The following is a 12,639-nucleotide window of genomic DNA, read 5'->3' as shown; positions in this document are numbered from 1 at the left end:
GGTGCGCGAATGCATAAGCCATGAAAGAGTCCAAATGGATTTCCAAATGCACAAATACACACTACTAGAGACACACTACTATTAGAGCAGTGGTGGCTGAGTGGTTAGTGTCCACACCTAGGACTCCGGAGGCCCCAGAGGTCGCAGGTACGATTCCCCGCTCCAGCTACCACTGCTCCCCTTCCCCCTTGTGCTCCTTGTGGGCATCACTGGGTTGAGTTCAGCTGGGTTAAAGCTGATAAAAAAAGCAGCTGGGTTGGGCTGCGATATCTGAATTTCCCTCGCGGGAGGAGTAAGTAACTATCATCATTACTATAATGTTCAAGCTAGTTAACATTTTGCAACCATTCTTACGGCCAATGTATACTCCACTTTTAGAGCCTGATTTATTTTGGTTCGGTATGTCTCTAGGTCGTCCTCAGACGAGCCCTCCATCGTTGTTTCCAGTCATCTCGGTTCTCCATACATCTGGCCAGCTCATTGGTGTTCTGTGTCCCTACGTCTTCCTTGAGTACGTCCACTTATGTTTTTGTGGGACGTCCTCGCGACCGGTGCCCATGTGTTGGCTCCCACAGTACCAATTTGCTGGCTGGAAGCTCCTGGTGTCTTTGGCAGTGTCCTGCTAGTCTCATTCTTCTGGTGGCAATTTTCTCGCTTACCCTTGGTATTCCCTCATACAGGCTCCTGTTGGTAACATGTGCACTCCTGTTGATGTTGAGTACTGCACGCAACATTCTAGTGTAGCACCCATCTAGAGACTTCTGCAGGGTTGGCTTCAGGGTCCAGCATTCACTGCCATAGAGGAGAACAGACTCCACTGTTGCAAAGAAGAAGCTAAGTTTGATTTGGCGGGGGAGGCTAGAGTTCCATACACTGTATGGGGAGTCAGAAAATCTTGACAGCACCGAACAGCCGGATTAACGACGGTCCCCGCAACCCCGAACCTCTGAATGACATGATATTGTAGTTTAGACAAAGCCGAACCGAAATAAATTCGGCTCTAGAAGTGGAGTATGCATCGGCCCTTAGGGTTAGCCTTTCATGTTTTTTTATCTTCTCTTGTATCGAATATATATATATACTGAACATGCATTGTGACACGTTGCAAGTTGTAGATTGGCAATTTTCACTATTTTTTTCCTGAAAATGTCCTGTAAATGCATTTTCTTTCTCTGTTTTGCCTTTCTAAATTTTATGGAGAATGGAGTGTATTTTGTAGAAACCCGCAAATGGCCATTCCCATTGAAAAGCAGAATCCACCTTCATAGGTAGATTTAAACTCAGAGAAGGTCATGAAAATAGCAAAAAATAGCTGGTCTACAAGCTCAATGTTCTGCCAATCCACTGGAAGCACACCTGTATAATAATATAGCACTTAAATGGTTAAGTAAATTCTCCCTTTACACACCTTATTTTGTTTATTGTTTTGTTCCAAATTGAACCTTACTTTCTAAAAAACAAAAAAGAAAAGAAAAGGATAGCTGAGTGGTTTAGTTCCATATGAGCAGGGAGTGTTAGTGTTATATTAAGACCGCACTGCACGATATATTACACAGGCAGAGTGTTCCACAAGCGCCGCGGCCGCTGGCTGGATAGCCGTACATAAAAACATTTCCAGCTGGCTATTTCTTTAATGCCTTTTTTATGAGCTGCAACCAGCCTGATGGTCCTGTTGATGTAAGGAGCTCTGCATCCAGCAGAGCACAGAGCCCAGCTACTTACCAAAATGAAAGATCTGCTGCTACTCAGTGTCTCTGCTACGTGCAGCTTATCAGACACATCGTGTTTGCCAAGTCAAAATGTTTTTTTTTTTTTTTTTTTTATATTTTGTCCGGTATCAGAGTGAAAAATGGATCTGGTGCAACACAGCAACAAGACTCCTAATCATCAGTTAATCATACTACACATCAATTCGGTTTATAGATACTATAGGTGCTGTCAGTGTTAATTTTGTCGACTAATACTAAAAGACTACACAATTTTGATATTTTGTCGATAAGACTTGACTAGACTAAAACTATTTCAGCAGTCTAAGACTATTATTTGTGTTATTCATAAGACTAAGACTAAATCTAAGTCTAAGACTAATGGCTGTAAAAATTAACACTGGTATGTAACTGCAATTAAATTAAAGCCAAATATATCTTTTATATATGGTTTATTTTGACCAAGAAACAGTAAGTAGAAGACCATGACTTGTTCAGAATTATGTGGTTATATTTAGCCTAGAAACGTATGCTAAAAGACAAAGACTAAAATATTTTGATATTTAGTCGACTAAGACTAGACTAGACAAAAACAATTTCAGAAGACTAAACCTCCACCGGCTGTCCGTCAGTCAGTCAGTCAGTCAGTCAGTCAGTCAGTCAGTCACACGTCACACTTTTGCCCTGCTCATATCTCCGCAACCGTTGCCCCGATCCATGCCAAATTTTGCACACACACTCCTTGCCTGCCAAACCACAACTCATCAATTCTCACATGGCCCTCTTCTAGCGCCACCATGAGGCCGATTCTTGCAAAACACATTTTTGGACACTGCTCCTACAGTTTTTGCCCTAAAATCACGCAAATCGGTACACAGTATGTCTACACTCATCTCATCAACATGGATATGTCCCATATAGCGCCACCATCAGGCCGATTTTTTCAAACACATTTTTGGACACTGCTCCTACAATTTTTGCCCTAAAATCACACAAATCGGTACACAGTATGTCTACACTCATCTCATCAACATGGATATGTCCCATATAGCGCCACCATCAGGCCGATTTTTTCAAACACATTTTTGGACACTGCTCCTACACATTTTGGCCTAAAATCCCACTGCGACCTGACGGTCGCTTATCTCCCGATTAGGGAGTCTTACTGGTATTTAGTCGACTAAGATTAGACTAGACAAAAACAATTTCAGTAGACTAAGACAGGACTAAGACTAAATGGTGTGTTATTCAAAAGACTAAGACAAAATTTGCTGAAAATAAATACACTGGGTACTGTAAGTAATGTATATATTAGTTTTTTTCCTGAACGCTCTATGAATTGGTGCACCACCAATAACTTTTGTCATCTGTTGTGTGGCGCAGGGACACCAGTTACGTCGAGTAGCGCCATCGCTTGTCTTGCTTTTCTAATTGTGAATCTGATTACATTTTTGATTTGATATACTTGGATAACGTCCTCTTGTGGAAGTGAGTCTTCTGTATTTGAGCCATCCTTAGGAGCAGTGAGCAGCCAGCGTGCAGAGCTGTGGGACCCACAACTCACAGTTTTAATGCCAGTCAGTACTTTGGTCAAGGGCACTGGCAGGCTAGCTGTCTTTTTGGTGTGAGGAGGAAACCCAGAGTACCCAGAGGAAACCCTATGCAAACACGGACAGAAGAGGAATAACTTCACGCTGACTTAAGGACCCCTGCCTGAGTTCGACCTTCTTGCTTTGAAGCCACGGTGCCACCCACTGTGCCACTGAGCCGCCCACGGAACTTGGAAACCGATAATTGTATTAGGTCTATGCAAAGGCCTTGCACAGCCTGCTTTGGGGACTGTTCGTGGCTTATTACGCCACTGTGTGTGGAACATCCTTTACTGTACAGCAGGGGTCTTCAACGTTTTCAGGCCAAGGACCCCTTAGTTGAGAGAGAGATGAAGCAGGGACCCCCACAACCCTGTCATAGATTCCATTATAGTGTCATTGTTTGACCACCATCAGTGTATTTTAGATTCATGTCAATTTGTGTTTTAAGATATTTAACCACTTGAACTGTCAATACTTAATAAACTTGACCTTTCACTCTGTACTTAGTCTGTTCGTTTTCCCCTCTACACCAAAGCTCTTTGCCAAAAATAGCGGATCTACAAGCTCACAACACCTCGCAGCGCGAGGCGTTGTGAGCTTGTAGATCTGCTATTTTTGGCTTAAAGGAGTCATCCAGACCAAAACACATATAGGGTTAAATCTGTCTTTTATCATACCCCTTTATACCTGCTTTATTCCATTTTTTTCATAGCTGCCCCTGTTGCAAGATTTCGGCTGCCCCTTTTGCTAGATTTCGCAGGCCCTCTCATAACTAACAGAGTTTATAGCCTTTATACTAGTGCGGTTATTTCTTCAGCTTCAAAGTTAGTATTTTTTTATTGGATTGTGTTTACACAACATCCTGAGACCAACCAAACCGCTGTTTTGACCTCACAGGCACCCTTACTTGTCAAACCGACCCCTCCCTCCCCTCCCTTTCTAGCCTCTCCTCCCCTGCTCTGGTGCAGAGCAGAAGCCGTTTGGATGACTCCTTTAAGTTCTCAGAATATGGACATTAGGGTTCAAGTGGTTAATACAAAAAACGAGAAAAAAAGTTTCCATCACACAAAGATTTGGAGGACCCCCTGTAGTAACTCTGAGGACCCCCTAGGGGTCCCGGACCCCCTGTTGAAGACCCCTGCTGTACAGTATAACAAATACTATTGTGTCACACAAAAGTAGCAAAAATAGCTGATCTATAATCTCAAAGCATGTCATATCGTAACGCAATTTGAGCTTGTAGATAAGCTATTTTTAAAATTGAGGTTTCCACCCGACAGCAACGATATGCAATGTGTGATAAACGCGTTGGATATTGCGATGGCGACATCTGATGAGAGAACACAAAGATTTAAGTGCACAATTTCAATGTGTCTCTGATTATACTCGCTGATGCATCTGTTATCACCTTTGCCAACGATATTAAATAGACACATTTCTGTTTTGCTTCCGACTCTCTGTGATCACTTACTTTGTGTGTAACTCGGTTGACGTTGAAGGTCATAGCTAGCTCACAAAGCTCGGGAGTGCAGCACAAGAATGTGTCTGTCTACAGTGGTGTGTAGCAACAACGCCGCAGCTGCATTGTGTAAGCAGCTGCGCTGTGTATGCATGGAACAATAAACAATTTGAACTCCAGTTAGCCTAAAATGACCACTAAATTAGGACATGTATTGTTCCTGGCTCGGCACGGCCTCTCGAAAGACAAGAACACCGAAGGAATCTCGTTTTGGAAACGTTCCCCAGCCTCTCTCAAGTGGTGGGGTGTGTGAACAGCATATTTCACACCAGACTGCATTGAAAAGCAGAGATTAGACAATGCTGGAGTCGAGTCAAAATCCGTTTTTTGAAAGAAAAGGGATCCATATCAACAATTCAGGACTCGACTAACTAGGGAGATTGTACAGTATTTGTAGCTAATTGTTACTACCTGCTTTTGGCTTAAAGATGAACCTGCGTGCATAAGGAGAAGAGAAAGATGGGTGGGGGAAAGCTCAGATGCTCAGATTTTGTTTTTGTGTATGACTGCAGTTTTTGTAAGCCAGCTTATGCTACAAGGGGTGTGTGTGTGCGTGCGTGCGTGCGTGTGTGCGTGTTTGGTGAAGTGTAAATCGTCTATACTGCCAGCTACAGTATCTAGCTGATGTAGTCTTCAGTGTGTATTTCTAGACTTTATGTGCTTGTTTTTTTTTTCTCCTCAGGTTTTCTTGCACTATGAGAGCCAGCAGTCGGCTAATGAATATGAATGAGTAATAATAAACAGTTCAAGATGAAAACGGCCCGAGAGTTAAAAGAGAAGAAAGAAAGAAGACGGAGACAAAAATGGAGACATTTTCAGTGTAAATATCAGCAGGCCTACAGGTGGGTTTAATAAATACTCATGAATGATCCAAAAATAAATAAAAACACACAAAAAAAAATACACGAGACCTTCAAATAAGCGAGGGGTGACGCACTGTTTAAAAGACGTGCATCTGGCGCATATTTACACTGGTAAACAATAAAACATTTAAAAACAACAGTGCTGAAAGTCTGTATACTGCACTGTGCACGAAGCGAGGGAATCTCTTTCATGTTTCTTATTCTGTCTCAAGTCAACCTTCAGCTGAGTCCTGAGTGTGCCGAGGACACAATGCCACCATGCCAAGGACACGTTGGCACACAGAGATGTTCATGACATAGGCCTCTGGAACCTTGCACACAGCACCTGCAGGACCCTTAACTGTTCTGCTGCCATTGACAGCGCTCACCGTCATTAAAACCGGTTACTACACAACGCCATTGACAGCGCTCACCGTCAATCTTACTGTATTTACAGTAAATGTATTAATACTTACTGTATGTAGCTCCGGTCGCGGCCGCATCGGTAATGTCCGCGATTTGTTTAAAACGCACGTTGGGCGTGCACGCGAAGTGAAGCTCCTCCATGTTAAGTCAATGGAGAGGCCCATAAAGAGACTTCATTTACTCCAAATAAGACTTTCTATCCCATAGCACGGCTCCAAACAACAACAACAAGACAAGCCTTGCGGCCGCCATGACACACTGTCACATGACACAAGTCATGTGACTAGATGACGTAATCGTTGATGTCATTCAGCAGTCCGTGTGTGTACACACATTCCAGGCATGCCTTACACAATAACAGCGTGTGCTAATGGGGGGATCTGCGTGGCGTCAACGAAAAGTTAACCCTTCATACCCTGCAGCACTAATTGTGTTAAGAGCTAGAATCCAGGTTTTCTGACTGTTTTCAATAATGCTGCTACTCTGATTCTTTACACCTTGATTTGTTTTGTTTTATGTTTACGAGTATTCATACTACTATTATTGATGTTATAATGTCTGAGAAAAAGAACACAATAATGTGTCTGTCTGTATGTCTCTGTCCCTTTCATTCCCATATATGTTGTCAATATGAATAATCATGGCACCGTTGTAAAGTGAGCGGTGCAAACAAGACACACGTGCATATCTCCTTGTATGGGCCGTTCTGTCTGTGACGTCAGTAACTGTATGTGTATGAGCATGGATCTCCATACATTGAGATCCGTATACATTTGGCTAATACACAAAGTGAAATGTAGGAGCGATTTGCACCACTCAAAAAATGGGCTGCTGAGCTAGAGCAGTGCACGTGATCTTCTGTTCCTGCATCCGAATGAAGTGGAATGTGTGAATACTTCCTTTACATGCCCATATATGGAAATCCCTGATATCATCAATATGATGTCATAAGTATAAGGTACTGGACAGTACTCAGAAAACAGGTAACATGAAAACGGGTAGGCTACAAGGGGCTGCATACCCAAACAGGCATCGTTCCCGACGGGAACTGTTCCCAATGAGCATTAGCCTAGTCAGGGACCATTTCGGGACATTTGAGAACATTCTATTCTATGAAGACATGCCTAAAAAAAAAAAAACAGGACAACAGATAAAAGCGGGTTAAACGTAAACTATTTTCCTGTGTCTGTGTGTCGTACAGCCCAGTGTTGTGTTGCCGTCTCGGGCCGCATTTCACATTTCAACCTCAGCACAGGAATCCTTCGTTTCGGAGGGAGGGGAAAAAAAAACGGAGGCCAGCGCAATCATATCTGTGTACAATTATAGCTCCCCCGCTGGGCTTTCACTTTGCTGTTTGTGTATCCGGACGGAGATAATAACGTTAAACACTGACTGATCTGTCTGCTTTCTTCTTTCCTGTGTGTGTGTGTGTGTGTGTGTGTGTGTGTGTGTGTGTGTGTGTGTGTGTGTGTGTGTGTGTGTGCGTGTGTGTGTGTCTAAGCAGAGAAAATGCAACAGCAACAGCTGTGTTTAATAGTGGCATAACGGGGCCAGGCCACAGCTGGACTGAGGCCACGTACACAGAACTAGGTGGTGGGGGGATTGGGGGGTTTGGCCTGGTTGGGTCCAGGGCTGGCCGTGGACCCGCGCCCGCCTTTGTCTGGCCTGCTGAGAGCTTTGGCCGTACGTGACCTTTCACAAACACTCACACACATGCCCAGTTCACACCAACAGGGTTAGTGTGGCTTTCCGCAAAGTGTTTTGCTTGCCGCTAAATGGGGTGTGTGCAAAACATCCTAAACACCCACACATCATCTCTAATGTGATGCTGTGGAAACAGATGTGGAATATTAACACGGTCACTTGTTTATGCTGTTTACGCTGTAAACAGTTTTCAGTTTTTTTTTACAGTATTTAAATTGCTACCAATGCCTGTTCTTTGTTGTTTTGTCTGTCCGAGACCAAGGAACAAATGGAAATCTATAGACAATGCATGGAATGATGATTCATTCCTCCTAAAGGGTGATTCATACTTAGTTGTAACTTGTGAGCAATCTCACAACATGGAAGCGATATGAGCTTGTAGCTTAGCCATTTTCGGTGAATGATGCTGTATGGAGGCATACGTAAGAGCCTGACACTGGATTTAGAACTGTGCTTACCCACTACATGAAGGTACACGCATGTACGCACGTACGCACGCACGCACGCACGCACGCACGCACGCACGCACACACACACACGCTCACACAAAGCAAGTTTGCACTCAAGAGCATTGCTATTGTTGTTGTTATTGTGCGAATGGGAGCCAGTCCATTTAATTAACCGAATATTCTGCACAGACCCTCGACCTCTATTCCGTGTGCGTGCATGCATGCGTGCGTGCATCTGTATGGGTAACAAAAAAGCGTGTGTGTATGTGTGTGTGTGTGTGTGTGTGTGTGTGTGTGTGTGTGTGTGTGTGTGTGTGTGTGTTGCGTGTGTGTGTGTGTGTGTGTGCGCGTGCGTGTTCTTCACAGCGGAGGTGGTTGGGGGTGTTTGGTTGGTTTAGGGGTGTAAAAATTCATGGCAGCTTGGGTTCCTGGTTGCGGTTCAAGTGCAGGTTGCAGCGCTAAAAACTGCTCTTATTCTCACGTGGATACATTATTATGACAAAACACACAGAATTCAGAAAGAAACTGCTCCTAGCCGTGGGAGGGGAGGGGAGGGGAGGAGGGTGTATTTATGTTTCACACTTCACACAAATCTACACTCCTGGCCATGGCAGCAGTAATGGCTTTCTCTCTGCAACGGATGACCTCAGCCTGACGAATGAATCAGTGTTGTGTTTGTAGGTGTGCACTCGTATTATGGTCGTCGTGATACAAACACTGTTCTACAGGTATAGTAGAAGGAGAATAAGACTTTCTGAGGAACGCTTTTTTCTTGATCCGTTTACAAGAGAAACGGTTTGTTGTTCGTGGTTAACAAAGGCTTTTGGGAGGGTTTAGACCGGGGGTCTTCAACATTTTCAGGCCAAGGAAGGACCCCTTAGTTGAGAGAGAGATGAAGCAGGGACCCCCACAACCTCTTCATAGATTCCATATACTTCCATCGTTTGACAGCACGATCATCATTGTATTTTGGATTCATGTCATTTTGTCTTTTCAGATATTTAACCACTTGAACCGTCATTACCTAATAAACTTGACCTTTGACCCTGTACTTTTCCCCCTCTACACCAAAACCCTTTGCCGAAAATAGCCGATCTACAAGCTCAAAATGCCTCGCAGTGCGAGGCGTTGTGAGCTTTAGATCTGCTATTTTTGACTACAGTTCTAGGAATATGGACACTAGGGTTCAAGTTGTTAATATAAAAAGGATTGGAAGTTTTGGAGGACCCCCTGTAGTAACTCTGAGGACGCCCTAGGGTTCCCGGTCCCCCTGTTCAAGACCCCTGGTTTAGACGTTTAGGTTTAGGGGTTAGGGAGTTAGGCCAGAGCCAGACGTATGCTTAGTTGCATGACGGTGTCGCACGCCACCAAAATAGAAGATCTACAAGCTCACAATGCACCAAGCGTGGCAAGCTCGCATGGGTTGCGAGCTTGCAAATCTGCTATTTTCAGTATGTCTACACCAACACACAACTAAGAGGTTTCCCATTAAAACCTGGAAATCAGTGTCTGTGTCATTTTAGATTTTAGTGTTGGCTATAAAAACGTAGCAAATATACAAGCTCACAGCGCATCACTTCGTGTCACGTTGCGAGCTTGTATATCTGCTATTTAAAAAATATATATACGTAATAGTGGTTTAAAAGGCATTTCGTAGAATCCCTCTCAGGTCTTAATGGGACAAAAATATCGCTGTCCTAAGTATAGTAGCACCACCATGAGGCAGATTCTTGCAAAACACTTTTTTGGACACTGCTCCTACATATTTTGCCCTAAAATCACACAAAGCGCTACACAGTATCTCTAAAGTCATGCCATCAACATGGATCTGTCCCATTTCCCATATTCCCTCCTGATTGGCTACCATTGCCTTCCAAAGTTTGTGTATGCGACCTGACGGTCGCATATCTCCCGATCTAGGGAGTCTTACTGGTAATAAAAATGTGTGTGCATGTGCGTATGCGTGTGCGTGTGTCACCTCCATGGGTCTCTCTATGCGTTGGCGGAGGCCCCGTGCCCAGTGGGCCTGGCCGGCGTGGTGGGGCATGTGGGCAGCGGTGGCACCGGAGCGCTCGCTCAGCTCCTTGTTGACCAGCTCCAGCTCCTTGTGGAAGATGTCCCACACTGTCACCGTCATCCTGTCCAGGGTGCCCCTCATGGCCTGGAGGGGAAGAGCAGAGGGACAATGACACACACAGGAGGGGGCAGAAACCTTGTATCTCCATATTTTAACTTTTTTCATCCTGAAAAGTAACAGTTTTGGACATAGGAGGCTTCTACCCGACGGGAGAGTGTTTTTTGCAGGTCTTTCAGTCTGAGTATATCAAAAAGGCACCTCGGTTAAGGTGGAGACGACCTCCCTTTGGTCCGACCAGGATAAAATATATTAATAATAATATTTTAAAACATACATAAACCACTTAAGCCCTATTTTATACTGTGGCTATTTGAAAATAGCATGTAGATCTGCTATTTTCAAACATTTTGTACTTTTACTATTAGTACTTTAAGTACATGTTGATGCCGACACTTTCATACTTTTACTCAAGTAGGCTACATTTTGAATTCCGGACATTTACTTGTAACAGAGTATTTCTATATTGCAGTATTTGATACTTATACTTAAAGGGCCACTTCACCTCTGGGACAACCCCATCTTATTTTATTGTTGTTTGGGACACGATCAACACAATCCTGAGTTATTTTTTGTGTTCAATCTGTGTTTTTAGTTATTTTAGTATTTCAGCATGACCAGTGATCATCAGTGATGCGTTTTGCATCATATGATGGAAAACGCATCACTAGTACATGATGAAATACTAAAATATCTAAAAAATAAAATAAATAAATAAGATCGGGTTGTCCCAGAGGTGAAATGGCCCTTTAAGTAAAATATTTGAGTTGGTAGGTTAGCATTCACCAGTGTTAGTTTTACTGAGGTAATAGGGTTAAGGTTAGGTTTAGGTGTATCTCCGTTCCCCTGACTTTCGGCACCTCCACGCAGCCAATCACAGGCTTCCGATGCCTTAAACCAGTTGCTTTTTTGCTACACTCGGACTGAAAGACCTGCAAAAAACACTCTCCCTCCACCCGACTAGAGACATTATGTGTGTGCGTGTGTGCATGACAATGCGTGTGTTTAATCTGCTGAAGTTTATTTTTTTTACTAGAAATGGAAAACAAACGACTAAATCAGCCTTGGGTTTCATGCCCCTTCAATCGACCGTTTTATTACTTTTTGTAAGTAGGTGATTACTGCTAAAATGCATTTACCAGCACAGTGGCCTTGTAAAAATCTGAACGTTAAAGATGTTTGCATGCATACTGTACGGTATATGGTGCATATACTGTATAGGGCCTTTATGTAAAGTGTACATTCAATGTACATTCAGGAAACCATGCAAGGCCGGTTGCTGTGCTTGTACATCATGTGGCATATCAGTTCCCACACATGGCTTGGGAATGGTTCCAAAGGATACTAAAACGCAGCAGTCATGAATGCCCTAATAAAGTGGTTCTCAAAGTGGGGTGAGAAGGGGGGGGGGGGGGGGGGTCAGGGGTCCACAGCAACATGTGTTAATACAGCATCACAATAATTCTAACCACTTTATCCATTTACATGTTGGCTATTCAAAAGTAGCCGATCTACAAGTTCATAGCGCGTCACGCTATGAGAACCACTGCCCTAATGCATGCACAGACAAAAGGTCGTCTACAAAGTGTCGTTTTGACTCATCCTGCCAGGGACATAACATTTGCTTGACATCCATGGTTTATTGCATTAGACAATGGTACATGCTCTCCGCAAACACAGCATGAGAGAGAGAGCTTATATGATAAAGTCAGGTCCAGGGACCACCAAGGTTCTGTGAGGGGGTTGCAGGGGGTCCCCTGCTAAATTATTGGTTAGGAACCAGATGAACCCTTACAGACCTACACCTCTGAGACTGTTCAAATGGAATCAAATGTGGTTCCATTTGCACATGCACCCTTGGGAGTTATGGGGTCTGTGGCCTAATTCATCAAAAACTGGCGTTCCTGGAATGAAAAGATTTTAATCACTGCACTAGAAGACATACACAGTGGATCATTTACAAGCACAGACCAGGTAAAGCAACTCCTTTTCTCCTTTATTGTGTAATTATTCTCCGAGTTTGGTACTAGCTTCGATATTCTCTGGTGCAATGCTGAGTTGCTCGATACAAGAGTGTAGTCAGCACACTCGTAACTTGAGAACATGCAGCAAAGTTGTTGTGGCTAAACAGGAGAAACATTAGACTACAATTCATTTTCTCCCCAGACTAGGGCAGTTATAAAGACAGAGTAGGTTTAGCTGAGGTTAGACTAGCAACATTTCACACATTTTCTTTTTTGCCTTTATTCCTTTATCCCACTACATAA

General features: G+C 43.5%; 1 protein-coding gene across 1 annotated transcript in view; it reads right to left on the bottom strand.

Moving 5' to 3' along the window:
- dnah2 (dynein, axonemal, heavy chain 2) overlaps positions 1–12,639 on the bottom strand; it is a gene marked incomplete at both ends in the record, with an annotated part of 552,347 nt that overhangs the window by 441,450 nt on the left and 98,258 nt on the right. Inside the window, 1 exon segment of the mRNA XM_080741500.1 lies at positions 10,217–10,399. Within this exon segment, the coding sequence (XP_080597626.1) occupies positions 10,217–10,399 (183 nt within the window).

The sequence above is a fragment of the Nannobrachium achirus genome, assembly GCF_963921795.1.
Source record: "Nannobrachium achirus genome assembly, chromosome: 14".
Taxonomy (NCBI): domain Eukaryota; kingdom Metazoa; phylum Chordata; class Actinopteri; order Myctophiformes; family Myctophidae; genus Nannobrachium; species Nannobrachium achirus.
The sequence above is the reverse complement of the archived record's forward strand: the minus strand, read 5'-3'. Positions and strand labels throughout refer to the sequence as shown.